The sequence below is a fragment of the Cheilinus undulatus genome, linkage group 23 (genome assembly GCF_018320785.1).
Source record: "Cheilinus undulatus linkage group 23, ASM1832078v1, whole genome shotgun sequence".
NCBI classification, from domain to species: domain Eukaryota; kingdom Metazoa; phylum Chordata; class Actinopteri; order Labriformes; family Labridae; genus Cheilinus; species Cheilinus undulatus.
In genome coordinates, this window is record NC_054887.1 from 13,387,381 (window position 1) to 13,407,154 (window position 19,774).

The following is a 19,774-nucleotide window of genomic DNA, read 5'->3' on the forward strand; positions in this document are numbered from 1 at the left end:
ACAGGGAACTCTGGATGGGGAGTGATGCAGGCTGCAGGCATTTCTGAGCCACTATCCTCAACCAGAACTGTCCTAAAGTAGTGGTAAAAAGTCCCACTCGTGACAGCTTAGGTCTTTGTGTTCATGGGCTCAAGGTTTACACCCCTACACCACCTTCAGATCTCTACTGCTCACCAGTTTCCAATGAAGTTCCTCCCCTCTCTCACTCTTTCAGCCCACTGAGTCTCAATCTCTAGGAATTGCGCCGCTGTGTACCAGGGTCATAAAGTATCCCACAGTCAATGGCACTTGAGTCAAAATCACTCCGTTTTAGTTCAGTTTGTTATTGTTGCCTCTTTCAATGGCTGCAGACTCAAACAGTTGATCAGGGCTGAGGCAGAAGAACACTTGGCCTGTTTACTGCATCATAAAATAATGCCAAGCACAGAGGCTTTCTGTAGGAGAAATTAAATGCTTTAAAATTCTTCTGGAGCATTTGAGCCAATGCTGATTTTTGGCTCATTTTGACCTAAAATCTTCTACATTACACTGAGAAACTGCACCCATCTATAGCCCTGTACATGTTAGCTTCCTTCCAGATTCCCCCTGTGCATTTTCCTTTAAGAAGCAATGCAGACTGGAATCTGCTGTGGCTACTATAACTATTATTACCAAGTACCTTATAAAACTAGCACAACAAGTACGGAAATTTGTGTTTGGTAGATTATTTCTTTGTTGTAACAATGCTTCATCTTATACCATTGAAAAGCCTGTCAGAGACAGGCGGCGACATGGGTGTCCCAAGAAGACAACACCCCAAGAAGACCGTTTCCTCACCCTGTCAGCACTTAGAATGTTTTCTACAGATCTGCAGTCGAGGTTAGCAGGAGGATAAGGCCAACGGCTCTCTGCCCAGACAACCTGGGACAGACTGCACGCATCCAATCTCTCATCTCAGGGCTTCCAGGAGGCCTGCGATGACTGCTCTTCATTGCCAGGCCTAATGAGTCCAGATTCATTGGATTGCAGGGTCACAGTGTGGAGAAGAGCTGACAACACTATGCTGATTGCTGCACCGATAGAGTAACATCTTTTGATGGAGGCAGTGTGATGGTATGGGACGTCATCTCCCTCACTGGAAAAACGAGGCTTGTCATCATTGGAGGCGATCTCAATGCAGAGAGGTATCAAGATGAGATTTTGCAACCAGTGGCAATCCCACACCTCCTCAGTCTGGGACCAACCTCTGTCCTCCAAGATGACAATGTTTGCCCCCACAGAGCAGGGTTCATCAGAGACCACCTCCAGAATTTGGGAGTGGAATGGCCTGTCAGCAATCCTGACCTCAAGCCTACTGAGCACTTGTGGAATCAGCTTAAGTGTGACCAATACAACCACATTGGTTGACTGGTGGCAAATGCTGGTTGGAGAATGGGATGCCATCCCACAGCAGTGTGTGACCAGGCTGGTGACCATCATGAGGAGGAGGTGCCAGGCTGTTGTTGCCATGTATGGTTCTTTCACAGGCTTCTGTTGCTGTTTGGCATTGGCAGAGAAGATTTGGCAGATTTTTTATGGGGGGAACCCACAGACTCAGCTCTGCTGCTCATCCCACTAATGCATGTTCCACACAAACGCAGCACCATTTAAAAAGAAAACAAACAGGCTTTCATTGTTACAACAAGGAAAATATCTACTAAACACAAATTGCACCCCGTGCAAAAGGGGTAGGGACTGATTCCTCTCCATGCAATAGCTGCATAATGGTTTACCAAGTAAACAACTCCAGAATTGCCATATTTCTTGAAGTGAGAAATTGTGATTTTTTAAGGAAAGAGGAGGATTGAAAGTTTTCCATCCTTATAATATCTCCAACCTCAGCAGGTTTTGTTGTGTTTAAAACATCGAATCCTGCTGCTGCCTGCTGAACTGGAGGAAATTGGAGGATCCAGTTCCTGCTGTGGCATTCGCCTTGACGTTCGCTAACCTAGCTCGAGGCTCAGCTTGTTCGCTCATTACCTTTCCACCCACTCACTGCAAGTTGAGCAATTTTCCTCACCCCACAGAGATCTACTGTAGTTCAATATTTCAACCTCTGACCGGGAAACGGCTCCCTGAAGACGGCCTCATCGAGCACTGTTCAACTCGGCTTTCAGACCTCGATTAGCGCTGCTGTCAATAACCTCCATCTCAGCCTCGGCCCCTGCATCGCTGCTCAATCGATTCACTCCACGCCGGCCTGGTCGCGGTCTCCTCCCCACAGACCTGTCAGAAAAAGTGAAGAAATGTCATCAGTGTTTACCCAAAACTCCCAACCTGGGGGTCTGTGGATGGTTTGCAAACAGAGAAAATACCCAAAGTGAGAAAGCAGCCTCAAAACAGTGTTATTATCGCTGCAGTCATTACGACACGAGAGGGGAGGGGAGAAAACGAAGAGTAGCGTGAAGAACAAAACACAAGCCTTCGCCTCGAGCACCACAGACGCAAATTTGTCACTGCGTTGTGAAGAGATAAAACAGAGCAATTTGTCTCAGAGGAGGAGATAGAAGCTGGTTAATAGAAGCAGCCGGAGGGAGAGACAGCGAAGGGGATCAAGAGGAAAGAAACGAGGGGGGGATCAAAAGAGAGAAATGAATTGATGTGAGCATGGTTTAATTACTCTTCTCTGACAGACTGACCGATGATCTTTACCTCCTGCAGGACAGCACGGGCATGAAGCTGTGGAAGAAGAGGTGGTTTGTTCTGTCCGACATGTGCCTCTTCTACTACAGAGGTGAGGAATCACTCATACACACATACAAAAATCAACCCAAACATCACTGTGGGTGTAAATCCCAGTCACTGCAGAGAAGAACAACCCACAAACAAGCGCTGAAACACTAATGAAAGGCCTCGAGCTACAAAAAAACATTGATTTCAACTTTACAGTGATTATTTCTGTGCTTCTGTTGACTAGAAAGTTCCCTGCAAAGATACTGTACCTGTATGCAGTGTTTCATGCAGGAATTTCACCAGTATACACAAAATACAACCCAAATTCCAAAAAAGCTGGGGCGCTGTGTAAGATGTAAATAAAACAGATGGTAACTATGTCAAATCTAATTAACCCATCGTTTATTCACAATGGAACATAAACAACATATCAGATGTTAAAACTGAGACATTTTATCATCTTGTGAAAACTATTAGCTCATTTTGAATTCACTAGCAGGAAAACATCTAAAAAAACATAGGGATGGCATCATGTTTATCATTGTGTAACATCCACTCTTCTTTTAACAACAGTCTGTAAATGTCAGCGAAATAAGGAGTTCAGTTGCCTGGATTTCTCAGAGAGGAATGTTGTCCCATTCTTTTCCAAAATAGGCTTATAGCTGCTCAACAGTCCTGTGTCTTCGTTGCTGGATTTTTCCTTTTATGATGCTCCAAATGTTTCCCAAGGTGAAAGTTCGAGACTGCAGGCAGGCCAGTTCAGCACCTGGACTCTTCTACTGTGAAACCAATAATGCTGTTGTGATGGATGTGGTATGTGGTTTAGCACTGTCTTACTCAAAATAGTCAAGAAATTGTCTGAATGGGAGCATATGTTGCTCTAAAACCTCTATATGCTTTCCAGCATTGAAACTGCCTTTCCAGATGTGTAAACTGCCCACGCCACATCCACTAATGTAACCCCATACCATCAGACATGTTGGCTTTTGAACTGTGCTTAAATGAGCTTTAAACCAAAGATGATGGCGGCATTTCTTTATCCTGTTCACAGCCAAACCTCATATCTCTAAAATCACCACTTTTCAGGGAATGAAAGAAATACTGTATTTTTTCAATTAATTTGACAATGATTGCCCATAGTTAGCATATTTTTGACAATTTGTATTGCTTTAAAACTAGATAAAAGCATCTTACAGATATAAAGGGTGACAAATAACACTGATTTATTGAAAAAAAATTTAAATCATGAAAAATGGAGATACAAGGTTTTGGCCCAACGTCAGCAATTTGTGGATGGCATGGCCAGCTATTTCGATTTCTGGAAGTTTTTGTAGGACACGGTGTCTGTCAGTTCTATAAAGATTTTCAAACTTTGATTAATCTGACCACAGAACAGTTATCCTTTTTGCCTCAGTCCACTTTAAACGAGTACACATGGCTTCTTCTTAGATGATACAGCTTTTACTTGCATTTGTGGATGACACAGTGAACTCTGTTAACAAACAATTAATTCTGGTAGTGTTTCTGAGCTTGTGCACTGATTTCCAGGACAGAATAATGCCTGTCACAAAAGACCTTTGGCCTTGTCCTTTCTGCACAGAGATTCCTCCAGATTCTCTGAATCTTTTGACGATATTATGTACTGTAGACGGTGGGATATTCAAAGTCTTTACAATTTTTTGTTGAACAACATTTTTTTTTTTTGCACGCAATTTTAGACTAGTTTTTCACAGATTGGTGAACCACTCTCTATTTTTACTTCTGAGAGACTCTGCCTCTCTAAAATGTTTTTCATTAGTACCTTTTGTTGCCCCGTCCTAATTATTTTGGGATGTGTTGCTACCACCAAATTCAAATGAGCTAATATCTTTCATAAACTGGTAAAATGTCTCAGTTTCAACATCTGATATGTTTTATGTACTTTTGTGAATAAAATATGGGTTTGTAAAATTTGGAAATCATTGTATTTGGTTTTCATATATATTTACATAGAGCCCCATTTTTTGGAGTTGTGGTTGTAATAGCTAGAGATATAAAGACCTAAGATATCCTATAAATCACATCTCTTTTCCTCCACTCATTTCTGATTTTGTGTGTGTGAGGGGGGGAGTCAGATGGGCAGCTTTAAGGGGCCTAATATGGCTCACAGGCCACCTGTTGATGATAAATGGCTGTTGGACGTCCTGTGAAAGCTTTGAATTAAACTCGCAAGTATCCATCAGAGGCAGCCTGATATGGCATTGTGACTTGATTCAGAGATGTTAAATATTTATATTGCCACCACACACTTGAGGATCATTATAATCAGAAAACTACTGCATAGCCACATTTTTCTGTTTTGTTTACAGACTAAGTACCAGAGAGGCACCTTGAATCAAAACAAGGTCAGCTGAGAAAAGGAATTGTTTTCCTCTCTGGTGTAGCAGAATTTAAGTGAGCCCTGTCTCTTTAAATGATGCCGGCTGTTTATTTAAATGTGTCTCATTGTCAAATCAAAAGGGATTCACAGTCTGAGCAGGTCGAGGCAAGTTCGGTCAAGGGCAAAGCAAGAAAACAAATGTAATATTTTCACAATCATTCATTTTCATGGTGTGGGTGTAGATTAGGGAGTCACTGCTGAGATTTTTGTTTTTCTGCACATCATTTAAATCACTCCGTGAGGCCTAGTCTCCTGATGGGTGGGCACTGTTGAAAATGCAGGTGTTCCTCCTTTGTTTAGAAGACATGTAGATTTGCTTTTACATCTCTACTCGCTGACAAGTAAAAGTAACATATAGCATGAGGCATGGTGTTGTTTATATTTACCACATACAGTGCCGGTGTGCATGGGTCATGCTCCAGACTACCTTTTAACTTCACATCATGGACCCAGGCCCGGAACTGATTACACTGAAGCCCAAAGACAGTTTGAACGCAAGCATGCCTGAGTATGCTAAAAGGACATTGGACCAAAACTGGACTATGGGTTTAAGTTTACTCAGATCTGAGCTTGGTCGGTGAGTGTATTTTTTCTGGCAGTTCCATTTCCTGTTTGAAATGAAATCCAGACAAACTCCTGTTATTCAGTTTTACATCTATAAATACACTATCACCTGCCTTGACTCGCGTATGAACTTAAGCGACATCGCATTCTTAATCCATAGGGTTTAATATGGTGTCGGTCCACCCTTTGCAGCTGTAACAACTTCAACTCTTCTAAGAAGGCTTTCCACAAGGTTAAGGAGTGTGTTTATGGGAATTTTTGACCATTCTTCCAGAAGCGCATTTGTGAGGTCACACACTGATGTTGGATGAGAAGGCCTGGCTTTCAGTCTCAGCTCTACTAGTAATTTATCCCAAAGGTGTTCTATCAGATTGACGTCAGGACTCTGTGCAAGCCAGTCAAGTTCAACCACACCAAACTCTCCTATCCATGTCTTTATGGACCTTGCTTTGTGCACTGGTGCACAGTCATGTTGGAACAGGAAGGGGCCATCCCCAAACTGTTCCCACAAAGTTGGAAGCATGGAATTGTCCAAAATCTCTTGGTATGCTGAAGCATTCAGAGTTCCTTTCACTGGAACTAAGGGGCCACGCCCAGCTCCTGAAAAACAACCCCACACCATGATCCCCCCTCCACCAAACTTTACATTTGGCACAATGCAGCCCAGACTCGTCCATCAGATTGCCAGATGGAGAAGCGCACTCGTCACCCTAGAAAACTCGTCTCCACTGCTCTAGAGTCCATTGGCGGCTTTTGCATTGCACTTGGTGATGTATGGCTTGGGTGCAGCTGCTCAGCCATGGAAACCCATTTCATGAAGTTCTGTACGCACTGTTCTTGAGCTAATCTGAAGTTTGGAGTTCTGTAGCAACTGACTCTGCAGAAAGTTGGCGACCTCTGCGCATTATGCGCCTCAGCATCCGCTGACCCTGCTCCATCATTTTACGTGGCCTGCCACTTCCTGGCTGAGTTGCTGTCGTTCCCAATCACTTCCACGTTGTTATAATACCACTGACAGTTGACTGTGGAATATTTAGGAATGAGAAAATTTTACAACTGGACTTGTTGCACAGGTGGCATCCTATCACAGTACCATGCTGGAATTCACTGAGCTCTTGAGAGTGACCCATTCTTTCACAAATGTTTGTAGAAACAGTCTGCATGCCTAGGTGCTTGATTTTATACACCTGTGGCCATGGAAGTGATTGGAACACCTGATTTCAATTATTTGGATGGGTGCGTGAATACTTTTGGCAATATAGTGTAGCTCAAGCAGTCCAATCTTATTTGTTCAATGTAATTTATATTCCTCCTAATATGCATATAGTCCATTAAATCACCATTACTTTTACCAATGGCATTATTTTGACACATTGAATAGAGCAAAAAGGCCTATTATTATACTGTAAAACACTGTGGGCGGCTATGTAGGCTTAAATTTTGACATGAGGGCTTTTATTTTGAAATGTTCACCTTTCCCATTGGGTTATATGATTTCTTTTCTCTCAAGTTTTCTTTAAACCAAGAAAACAGAATAAGACAGTTGGAAAACAAACAAAAATTGGACCTGTTTTCCTGTTTTTCCATTTTTGTGACTGAAACAAAAAAGATGTGAAAACAGCCCCGTTATTACATCTTTTCATTTTCTGTCAATAAAGAAAAGAATTAATAACAAGTGTTCCTCCTGATTTCTGAGACTGGTTTCAAATAGGAAATTGAACTACCAGAAAATACACTGGCCTTTCCTAATTGAGGAAATCCCAAAGGGAAAGGAGATGATTTCAAAGTAAAGGCCCTCATGTCAAAATGAAAGCATAAATAGCCATCCACATAGTCCAACAAAAGAAAAATAAAAGTATTAGATAAAACTACAAAAATGAATCGGTTTTCATGTTTTTCCATTCTTGTGACTGAAACAAAAAAAAAAGTAAAAGGCTTGTTTTTTTCTTTTTCATCTTTAAGAAATGAAAACACTGCAACACAGCTCTTTTTTCTTCATTTTCTGTCAAAAACAAAAACCTGAATAACAAAAGCTCCTCCAGATTTATGAAGCTCATTTCAAACAGGAAGTACACTGACCCCGGGTCCCTACTGTTAAAGCATCCTTAGTGTCCACTGCCAACAATCCCCAACTAGCATTCTTCACTTCCTGGCCTTTCTCTGACTTTAGGGCATCACCAGGATCACATGACTGAACAAACCTGTTGCTATCATGCAAAATGGCTCTTTTTTAGACCGAATAGAGAAAGTTCTGCAGAAACTGAATTAAATACTTTTAAAGTTTGAAACTTTAAGAAACTTTTACTCTTCTTGAAAAGTTCTGAGTGTTTGAAAAGTCCCTGCGCTCATATCTCCAGTGAGATGATGTAAAAAGCAGACATTATATATTTCAGTTTTATCTGTTCATCAGGAGCGCTGGAACTCATAAGTAAAATCAGGGGTGATCGGGGTCGAGTGTCCTGATAGTTAAACGTGTCCGCCCTTGTTTTCTCTCGCTCCCCTGCACCACGAATTTAAAACTTCACGTTCACAAAAGCTCATCTGTTCCTCCTTCGTGTCTCACGAACCCGTCTTTTTTCCTGTCTCCATAAATTGACAAATTAGCCGCTCCCAGAGCGCAATCAGTGGCCGCTTTCATGACAAACCCGAGGGAAAATTGGATGTTTATTGGCTTATGCAGCCCCAGACGAGAAAGGGAGAGAGGAGCGTCCTCTGGAAGGACAATGACGTGCTCGGCTTTCTGATAATAACCTCCTCTTTTTTTTCCATTTTTGTCACACCTGCTCTGCTGCTTTATTCTGAGCAACTCCTGTCACTCAGAGGGGCTGTTTGCAGTTTGAAGGTGAACTTCATTCTCTCTTAGACAAGCAGGGTCATAAACAAACCCTCCTGCAAATCTAATCTGAAATAATTCATTCAGCGTGTTTACATGCTCCCTTATAATTTGATTATTACCAGAGAAGAGATACACTGATAACCGCCGCCATGTAAACAGCAAAAACAAATCAGCAGTAGAACCTGATAAGAAGAGTCTACATAGACAAGCATGCATGAAGATATGCAGATGAACTTTGACTTTGAAGACATTTGACTGGAGTAAAGATGGAAATGGACATGTTTGCTGAGTTTGCACTACTTTAAACTTGTAACAAGACTAAAGATAAATGATGAAGTGGTCCTTTAAAAGTTTTTCCTGCTCCACCTTTTTATAAGACAGAAAATATGGATCCAACAGGTTGGATGCAAAAGTTTTTATGCACACAGGAACAAAAAATGAGGCTCAGTGGATACTTAAACAGCTTGTGTTAAACTAAATTAATCATTTATCAAACTTTGATCTCCATCTGAGTATTTGGCGTCCTTTCAGCTGTTTGCAGATGCAGTGTTTGTTGTGAGACGTCCTCTGATCAAACACAAGTTTTTGCTGCCTCCTCAAACCTCCAGAAGCTGCTGTAGAGTTTTGAAACGTCAGCTGTTCTGAGGAAGTCTTTTTCAAAAGAAAACACTCGCCCACGTTGCAGTGTATACCAACAGCCGCTCGCTGCCTCTCCTCCTCGGCTGTTTTCTGAGCGTGCTCTCCGTCTCAATAATTCAGGAGCCGGGACGAGGCCGGAGGAGCTGCAGGGCTCACAGCGCTCCGTCTATGGCTAAAGCAAACAGCAGCGCTGACTCCGGGCTCTGTAGGTTTTTATGCAGCTGGTGCAGAACACGTGTTCCTGCCTGCACAGCGCAGCCCTCAGTCTGGAAGCTTCTATCCATGCTGGAAAGACCGTACAAACCACTGAGCAGAAAGGTTATGGCCATTATGTTTGCAAACCTACAAATAAGGGCATGTATGAGCTCGTGGTATGATGTGCTTTTTCATCAGTGCTTCTTCCAGTACTGTTGAAAATGCTTCATCATGTTTCCAGGATCATTATTATTTAATAAGTCTGATTATGTCATAAAATAATTTCTATAATTCTATTATTAGTTCAAGTCTGCCTTAGCCTGTCTTCAACAAGTTTACAGTTGGTGGGAAACAAAAGCATGATGATGAGTGAAGAAAAAGAGCTGAAATATTTTCTGTGGCGCAAATGCACAGACTGACCATGATACCTGATGACCTTTGACCTCCAAAGTCTAACCAGAGAGCGTGAACATACATTGAAAATGTAAAGAAAACCCCTCAAAACATTCTTAAGATATTGTGTTTACAAGCATGGATACGCACAAAGCCCATGACCAAAACTTATCTAATCTAATTCATCCCTAACAGTAGCTTAAAATAAAAAAACACTGCTATCTAACACGTGACATACTCTCTTCTTTTCTGTACAGATGAGAAGGAGGACAGCATCCTGGGAAGTATCCTTCTGCCAAGTTTTCACATCTCCATGTTGTCGGTGGACGACCATATCAGCAGGAAGTACGCTTTCAAGGTAAACCAATACTCAACAACAGTAGTACTACTCTAGAAAGTTTGATTTAAGTTCTTTTTGATTATACCTTTTACCATTTTTTATTTTTTATTTCCAAGCAGAGGCTTAAGGTTCAAGTCTTGACTGGTATATTTACAAAAAAAACTTAAAAAGCCAATATTCAATATTGGCAGATGTGAGCATTTTGAACAGCATTAAAAACCGCTCTATCAGCTGTAATTATCGCCCTGTATTGGTTGGCCTATATAAGCTGTGAATATCAGCCTGTGTTGGCCTATCTCTAAATTGTCAGCCATTATCTGCTTAAGTTATCAATCAATATAAATTGCAAACATCAGGGTATATTGACTGTGAATATTGGCCTGAATTAGCTGAAAATATCTGGCTTTTTGGGCTGCTATATCTGATGTAAATATCAGTCTATATTGTCTTTAAATATATGCCTCTATTGGCTTTAGATATTGGCCTATATGAGCCATACTTATAGGCCTTTGTCAGCTGTAAATATTGGCTTCTTTCCACCTTAAGTATCTTTCTTTATTGCTGGTATATATACTGGTATGTATTTGCCCTAAATAACCTCTCTTGGCAGTAAATATCAGCCTATATTGACTGTTAATTTCTTCCTTTTTGAGCCATTACAGCTGATGTAAATATTAGTCATAATGGATATACATATCTGCCTCTGTTGCCTGAAGATATTGGCCTATATAAGCTGTACTATCTGTCTTAAGGAGCTGTAAATGTTGGCCTTTTTCCTTCTAGAAATATCAACATGCATTGACTGTGAATATCGGCCTGTTTAGGCTGCAGATATTGGCCTTTATCAGCTATAGATTGGCCTTATCCTCCATAGATGTCTGCATATATTGGCTGTAAATATTAGACTTTATCAGATGTAAATATCAGCCTTTAACAACTGTAAATGATGACTGATATTGGCTCTAGATAACGACATCTTTCGACCGTTAATATCAGTCTATATTGGCTGTAGATATCAGCCTTATCCTTCTATAGATATTGGCGTGTTTAGGCTATAGATATTGGCCTGTATCAGCTGTAAATTGGCCTTTATCAACCATATAAATCTGTCTATATTGGCATTTATCAGATGTAAATATCAGCCTTTAACAACTGAAAATATTGGCTGACATTGACTCTAGATAAAGATGTCTATTGACAGTTAACATCAGCCTATATTGACTGTAGATATCAGCCTTATTCTGCTATAGATATTGGCGTATTTAGGCTATAGATTTTGGCCTATATCAGCTGTAAATTGGCCTTTGTCAACCATAGATATCCGGCTATATTGGCTGTCATTATCAGCCTTTTTCTGCTATGGATATTGGCCTATATTAGTTGTGATTATCAGCCATGTTGGAATTACTTCCAATATAAATTTCAGTCTATATATCGTCTATAAATATCTGTTACTGGCCTTTATCCATTATAGATATCTGCCTAAATTGGCTTTTAATAAATACCCTAAACCGGCTGTAATAATCAGCCTATAACAACTGTAAATATTGGCCTATACTGGCTGCAGATAACAACCTCTGTTGACAGTTATTACTAGGCTATATTGGCTTTAAATGCCAGTGTTTTCCTGCTATAACGGCAGTATTGGCTTTTATCTTTTGCGAATATCAGCCTATTTAGGCTGTAGATATTGGCCTATATCAGCTGTAAATATCAGCCTGTATTGGTTTTAAATGATGGCCTGAATTGGCATCAAGTCTCGGCCACACAGACTGTGATATCCAACTAGATTGAATATACATACTGGCCTGTATGAGCTGTTGATATGACTGTATGCACCAATAAGTTTGTGGAGTATTAGGTAAGACCAGCAGGCCTACATCAGCTCAAGCTCTTTTCTTTGTATAACCTCATTCCTTAAACTTGAAGGTATGTTTCAAGGACCAGATTTTCATTACTAATCAATCACATATTGGTATTGATATTAGCATTAAATAAAATAAGATTTTAAATATCAGCATTAGTATATATAATATCGACAAAAATCTTAGTGAATTTTCCACCACGGGGACATGATGCACAATCATATAGCTTTTTCTGTCATTATGTTGTAAAAATTAAATGTCAGGCTGTGATGATTGGCACACACAGAACAGTCAAACAAACACAGAGAGGTGATCGTCGTACACTTCAGTGTCATTTTTGTTTATGCAGCTCTACCTGCCAAGATCCACACATCTTGGAACCTTGAAGACTTTCACACTTCTGTTTTCACACTTCAGCAGAAACACACAAACACAACCACTCATTCTCTACACCAGCACAGCTCTCTGCCAGTAGAAATGATGTAAAGACTCCCAACTGGTATCTCAAGGTCACATTTGGCTCAGTTTCTCACTCTGCTGTTTTATCTCTCCCCCTCCTCCTGTTTGTCTCCCCCCACCCCTCCATCACCCACCAGGCCACTCACCCCAACATGCGGACGTACTACTTCTGCACTGACACAGCCAAAGAGATGGAGTCGTGGATGAAAGTCATGACGGATGCTGCTCTCGTGCACACTGAGCCGGTCAGGAGGTCGGTGCTCGCAGCAGAAACCCGCCCACACATCCCAAACACAAAATCTGATGCTTGTAGAAAGAAATCTGAGAGACACAGTCACCATGTTGAACCACACATTCTCCACTGCTCTAATATTCATGAGGTGTTTTATCATATCCCAGGAGTTCGTCTAAATGCCTATTAAAGTGTCGAGTTTGGTTTTCCTCCTGTTTAGAATTCGTCCACTGAGAGGTGCTTAGAAGTTGAGCTTGTACGACTGGGAGGTTTAATGTTTTTGAAAATCTTTCTATTGTTTCAAATTTCAGTCATCAAGAATCAGAATCATTTACTCTTTTTTTGTATGTCGTTTCCTGGGTTAAAAGTGTAGTTTTATAGCTAGTTTGCAAGAAAGTGAATATAGACACTGGCCCTAAATCAAACCTAAACACCCAGAAGACATTTGAGGGTCATAAAAGCCCAAAATTAAACCTTAAAAAATAAACCTATTAAATTCCGTCGATTAGATAAAAAGCTGGCTTGTTTCTTAGAAGGATGGCTATGACTAGGCGATTTTAGGCCCAATTTATCCTCACCAACAATCAGGAATGATGACCCAATTAAAGGCTTGTTGCCCCAATAATTCATCCAAATCCTCAAGTGTGTGGTGTCAATACGACTGCCTTTGATCCACTCAAGACGATAGTGAAAGTAAGGAATGATAAACAAAAGCAGCTCCAAAACTCAGTTATTTGATAGAAGAAAGAAGAATGCCATTCCTGCAGCTTCTGTGAACTCAAAATGATGACTTTCATTGAAAGTCATATGCATAAGTGTTAGGCATGTAAGACTTGAGAATGTGGAGAGGCTGGCCAGAGTCAAGATGGACACGGCCAATGTCAAGCTCTAGGCTTCTCTTTTGTCTGGGCCGTTTCAGCTGGTGATACTCCTAGAGACCGTCAGTGGCCATTCTTACACACCACATCCACTCTGTTCTCTGCCCTAAATGTGCAAACTTTGTCATTTTTTTCATCAACTTATTTTCCCATAAGTCTAGTAATATGCAAAGACATCCAGACCACAGCCGGTTGTGTCAGTCCTCCTTCCCACCCCATGGTACCCTCAGGGAACTTACATGCCACATATACACCATACTTCAGCTTCTATTTTTGGCTTAAACATGCTTTAAAGTTCAGCACAGTACAGCTGATTTTAGGCCCAATTTAGGGCAATACTTGTGTCCTTTTCCAAACAATGTATAACCTTCCAAGGCAGATGGATTGTCCAGTTTGCATGTCTGCCATCAGGCTAATCCATCTTGCGAAGCTTCAATCTGAAAGGATTGTGACAGTTCTGAAAACAGACCTGGCCAACATTTGAGGAGAATGAGGCAGCTATGGGTGGAGTTTTCCTGCACTGGAAACTGTTAGCAATGGCTGCTACCAGTGTAGCATTTAGCTCGGATGTAGCTGTACTATAACGTTGGTTTTATCAGACCTGGACCACATTTCTGTATTAAAACAAGAGCAAAGAGCCACACTGAGAGAAGATGTTTTTATTTTCCCTCCCAGCGTCAGCATGAATTTTGTCTGCCATCAAGCTAATGGTGGAGACTATAAGCAACACCATCGGGAAATAATACTTAAGTGTGGGATACCTAAGAAGTGGATTTGTCATGATCTTTTAAAATAGTGAGAAAAAACTTTATTGTAGGTTTGTTGTATGACATGCCACTGTGTTATAAACCCCCAAACCAAATTTCATCACATCACATCCATTGTGCAGCAAACCAGGGCTTGAGAATAGGAAGATGCTGGCCAGAGTCAAATTGGACACAGCCAATGTTATCCTCTAGGCCTCTCTTTTGTCTGGGCCGTTTCACCTCTGGTAATACACCCAGAGACCATCAGTGGTTTTCAAGCTCTTGGGACATTCACAGTATGACCAGGGGCTCATGGCAACCCTACTACCCACCAGGATGGCACCCTAGGCCATACTTACTTACCACATCCACCCTGTCCTCCGCCGTGTCATGAGAAACATTTCTAAGTTTGTAAAATTAAGCTTCAAAATCATAAAAACTAAGGCCATAGCGACCAGACACGTCGTGGGCTGCTATATTCCCCCTGCCAAAATGAAACCAAGCCGGGGAAGAGGTGAAACACTTTCTAACGGTCTGAATCCAAAACTCAGTCACACAAAGATCTCAGAGTTTTCACATGCGTACAGCATCCTTATTTCAACATATCTAATGTTTTAAGACACAAATTAGGGATTTTAAACAGCCATCATAAAACTTTTTTTCTTAAGCACTGGGTTCAAGATAAACCGAGTTGATCTGTTGCAGCTCACAGGCAAACAGAGATGCTTTGCAGAGTGAGGACACTCACTGTATGTTACTATTACACACATTAAACTTCGAGAGGAAGCTGATGTTAAAGGTTGATGTTCAGTTTGATGCCTGGCTGTTCTGTAGTGTCAAAGTAAAGCATACTGATGACTGGGCTCTAACTGAGCTATTGTCTGTCATATATCACTCTATCATTGGCAAAAGTTATGCCTCATTTTTGCACAGCCCACAACATGCATTTGCAATTTTAAAACATTGATGATGATGTTGCAAAAATCCATTCTGTTGCAGCTGTAATGCCAGTGACATTATTGATACTAGTTCATCACCCACCACTAGCTGAAACAGTCCTCATGTCTGTGGCCTCACACATTTTTAAAATATTTAGGATTTGAAACTCGTCTCCTGTGCGGCCAGCCTTTTTTACTTTTATCCTTGATCTCAGCTATTCAAAGTTTGAAAGTTAGAAAATGTACTTTTTATCCTCCTTGCACAAAAGCCTCATATTGAGGTTCGCCTCGATTCTCTTTCACCTATAATTCTCCACTGTTGTTAACCCAGTCAGCCCAGACAGCCCGCAGTCCTCCACCCTCAGGGGACTCAGACAGAGATCAGACACTTCTAACAAGAGGAAGGGCAGAAAATCAGACAGAGACAGAACAAACACTAAACTTCAGACACTTCAGTTATCTTTGAAACCTTTCTCAGAAATCTCCTTCCCTGTTTTTCTCTGTAACCTTTCTTTTATCTCAGAATGGACAAGTTGAAAGTTGACCAGCGGACGCCGCAGGAGCTGAACAACTTACTGAACCACAGAGTCCTGACCCGGCCTGAGATCCAGAACAACGAACGCAACCGCGAGCCTCTGCGTCAACACTCCCTGTCCCGAGTAGACGACAAACGGCGCAAAGAAGAGAAACACAACAGCCAGAGAGAGAGGGAGTACTACACCTTACAGCGAGATGGGGAGAGGTACTCGCTGAAGAAGGATGGAGTAAGCTACACCCTTCAGAAGGATGGGGAGAGATATCTCCTCCACAAGGACGGAGAGAAGTATCTACTGCGGAAAGATGGTGATAAAACCTACCTACATAAAGATGGGGAGGTGTGCGCCATTCACCGAGAGCTGGAGAAGTACGCTGTCCAGAAAGTGGATGAAAAGTACACAGTGACAGCGACGGAGGAGAGATACGCTCCATCTAAAGATGGAGAGAAGTATCTGCTCACGAAGGATGGAGAAAAATATGCACTGCAGAAAGTCGGAGACAGACACATGCTCCAGAAAGATGTGCCGAAACCCCCTCCGCCTCATAAAGAAGTGAAGAGACAGCTGTCGTTAAAGGAGACGGAGAGGTACAGCACCATGAAAGCAGACAGTAAATATGGAACGATACAAGTGGTGGATAAATACGGCACTGTGAGGGAGGTGAAGAAGTACGCCACGCTTCGAGAAGGAGATAAATACGCCATGCTCAGAGACTCAGAGAAGTACGCCACAGTTCGCGGTGGAGATAAATACGGCTTCCAGAGAGACCCCAGCGCAGAGCGGACTCTCACCAAAATCAGCAGCATCAAGCTGCAGCCGGCTCAGGCCGCCGCCATCGCCGCTGCTGTGTCTGCGTCCCGCCAGGCCAACCTCAACGCCCAGAAACCTGTGCAGGTAAATGGCTCGGGGTCGACACCAGGGGAGCTCACAGAAGACTGCAGCCCAGCGGAGGTGGATACTACCCAAACGACAGTGAAGTCCCCTGTTCCAGTCCAGGAGCCAGGACCGGGAGCGGGTCTGTCCAGGACTAACTCCATGCAGCAGTTGGAGCAGTGGGTGCGCACGCACAGAACAAGAGGCGTGGATGACGACGCCAGGAGGTGAGAATTGCTCAGTTTGAGCTTAAATGTGCATGTTGGGTTTTTGGAGGGTCTTAGTAAATCACAGCAATTTGAGGTTAATTATGGAAGCTCAAAAGGAACATTTTTGCTCCCTTTACACATGTAAATTAGTTTTATTCAGAATAATAATCACAACCTACAGTATATACTCTGTAAAAAGTCATCCACTAGAGGGTGCTGTCTCAATCTGACATCCACTTCTCCATAGTTGAGTTAAGTCCTTGACCAATCATAGGGGTTCAGTTCCGTAGGCCTCATCCCAATAGTTCCTGGGCCTTTGGAAAGAGTGCTACCCTGATTTAGCCCCAGAGCTAACTATAGATCCTGGCCAAAAAGCACAGTTCCTCAGAAGGTTCCCAGCTCTGTTGGAAAGTTCCTGCTGTTCCTGAAAACAGTCTTTTGAGTATGGAGAATTTTAGTTACAGCTAAGATTTATCCACAAAAATGCACTGACTACCAAAAAATAAAAGCCTGCATCTTCAAAACAGGAAGTTAACAGTCCAAGATCATCCTGACAGTTTGCTTGCTCCCACACATTTCTCATCAAACACCTCCTTCCCTCCCTCACTGTACATCCTCCTCCGTCCTTGCCGTGACCTTGCAGGCCGCGCGGAGCTGAAAGCTTTTTGTGTCACAACAGATGTGTATCTCATTTGGGAGCGCTGGCGTTTAGCTGGCGTTTAGCCGGCTGTACAGCGGAACAGAAGTGCAGAGCGCAGCCGCTCGGCGTGCTGTCAGCGCTTCCCCTCTCCGTCTGCTGCCATGAATAAGTCATAAAACCGAGGGCGTAATGAGAGCAGAGCGGGCCGAGCGCTGCCGAGCCACATTTGTCATCTTTATCAGCTGTGGGTGCAAACGAGGGGAAGAAAGGAACTTTGTTGTTGGACTGATTGTTATTGTTGTTAACAAGGCGAGCTGCTTCTGCTAACAGACGTGTTGTTGAAGGAGAGAGACAGATTTACACGGTACAGGGATCACTGAGCTGATAACTGCTATGTACAACAATCTTGAGGATTTACCAAACCAGAGTGGGGTTTCCCAATTTATTTTTCCTTCTCATTGTTCTTTTTGAATCATGAAAAACTAAAGTAATCTGATATTCCAGGTTACTGACAACACTAACAAAGTCGGCCTAAGTATATTTACGATTATACAGTCTGTTCATGGTAGTATGCATTGGTCTTATTTATTTAGAATATGCAAAATCAGTGATAATTGTCTCTTAGACTTGCTGAATATCATACTTTTATAACACACAAACTGAATGTGACTGCCTGCATGTCAGGAAGTACATAAATACATGTTTTTGTAGAATTGTGGGATATTGACAAGCATTGACACTTAAATGGAAAGGACTGAGGTAAAAAATAAATGCTCTCTGTAGTTCTCATCATCCTCATTCCCCCACACTGGTGGAAAATATGGAAAATACTCATTTATACGTACCTTGTGATATCAAAACTAAACAGAAATATTTAAGTTTTCGAACCATTGCAGGTACTTTTTTCCATGGCAAAAGTAATGTTGTCACCCACAAATAGTCCCTAATTTTGTGTCAGTATAAATGCAAGATTTATGCTCATCTTAAAGGGATACTTCAACATTTTGGCAAATTCGCCCATTGCCATAATTCCTATAGTCTTAGTAATAGGACTGTTTCCTTTAGTTGTCGGTGCAAGCTGTTTCTAGATCCGGGGGGACTGATATACCAGCTGCACAGCTAACGCTATGGAAGCAGACGGTATTTTTTGCTTTCCCTCATCAAACTCATCAAACACACATTCCAACAACTCCAAAACGCTCTGATGGACAAGTTGTGACCTGCACATTCACCACACTATGAAATAATAACGTATAATTATGTAACATTACAACACATGAAGCAAATACTCTGAACTATTTCTTGAGTAAACCACTGGGCGGAGTGACACAGTGCAGCAGCCATGTCTGAAGTGTAGTTCCAGCTTTGCATTTAACTTTAAAACATCTCCGTCTGGTAATGTTCCATGATTATTTCATAGCGTGGTGAATGTACAGGTTATGACTTGTCCACGATGGGTTGATCTTGTTTGCTTGTTTTAATCTATGACTTTATTCAGATTTGACTAATATTAATAAACTTCTGCCTGATAAAGAAGCTAGCAAGCAAGCTTGCATAGTCGTCTGGGGAGGCAGCAAGCTCACTTGATACAATAGTAACTGGTGATGAGAATTTTGGCTCATGACTTCACCTGATTGGAAAGTGGTTGGATGATGGGACATGCCTTTCAGGCAGCAGCTGCCTTCCAGGTGAACTTGAGGGCACACAGCATCATCCTGTGTTGAAACCTGATTGCAACAGAGCGTTCTGCAACATTAGAAAAGTCTGCCAGGTCACATCAATGCAGCGGAAGAAATGTTGCACCGTTTCTCACAGTCACTCAATTTAAAGTGACTTTTTTCATTTGTTTTATTTAATCTTTAATTTAACCAGTTTAGTTCCGTTGAGATCAGACATCTCTTTTTCAAGGAGACCTGACCAAGACTGGCAGCACCATAAAAATTCAAAAATCAAACACTCAAACTTGCACAGTTTATCAGATCCAACAGCTGCATACAGAAAGTTTGGATTGAGGAGTTTTCACTGGGGATTTAGAGTCACCAAGTTTTGCACCAGATGATTTATTTCTTAAAGCCAGATGAACACTGCAATTTTCAGACGATTCAGATGTTATTTTGAGATCCACAACTCACTTGGCCATCAGGCTGGCTCTCAGCCTGCAGTATACAAGGGGGACGCAATGGCCGATGACCTGACCAGCTGCTCTGGCCTGGTCAGATGGATTTCTGGCATGTTTCTTGCATTTAATAAAGGAAATACAGTAGGCCTACTTGTGGATCTCCAGCTGAGTGTTTGTCATTTTTAAGCTGCTAGTTGTGTTT

The 19,774-nt window shown here is 41.9% G+C and overlaps 1 protein-coding gene across 9 annotated transcripts in view; it reads left to right on the forward strand.

Annotated features, from left to right (window-relative positions):
• LOC121505164 (pleckstrin homology domain-containing family A member 5-like) overlaps positions 1–19,774 on the forward strand; it is a 296,479-nt gene that overhangs the window by 231,409 nt on the left and 45,296 nt on the right. For all 9 annotated transcript variants that reach the window (XM_041780235.1, XM_041780239.1, XM_041780237.1 and 6 more), the window contains 4 exons: positions 2,680–2,752; positions 9,995–10,095; positions 12,539–12,654; positions 15,719–16,831. In XM_041780235.1, coding sequence (XP_041636169.1) covers positions 2,680–2,752; positions 9,995–10,095; positions 12,539–12,654; positions 15,719–16,831 — 1,403 coding nt within the window. The remainder of the gene's footprint in view (positions 1–2,679; positions 2,753–9,994; positions 10,096–12,538; positions 12,655–15,718; positions 16,832–19,774) is intronic.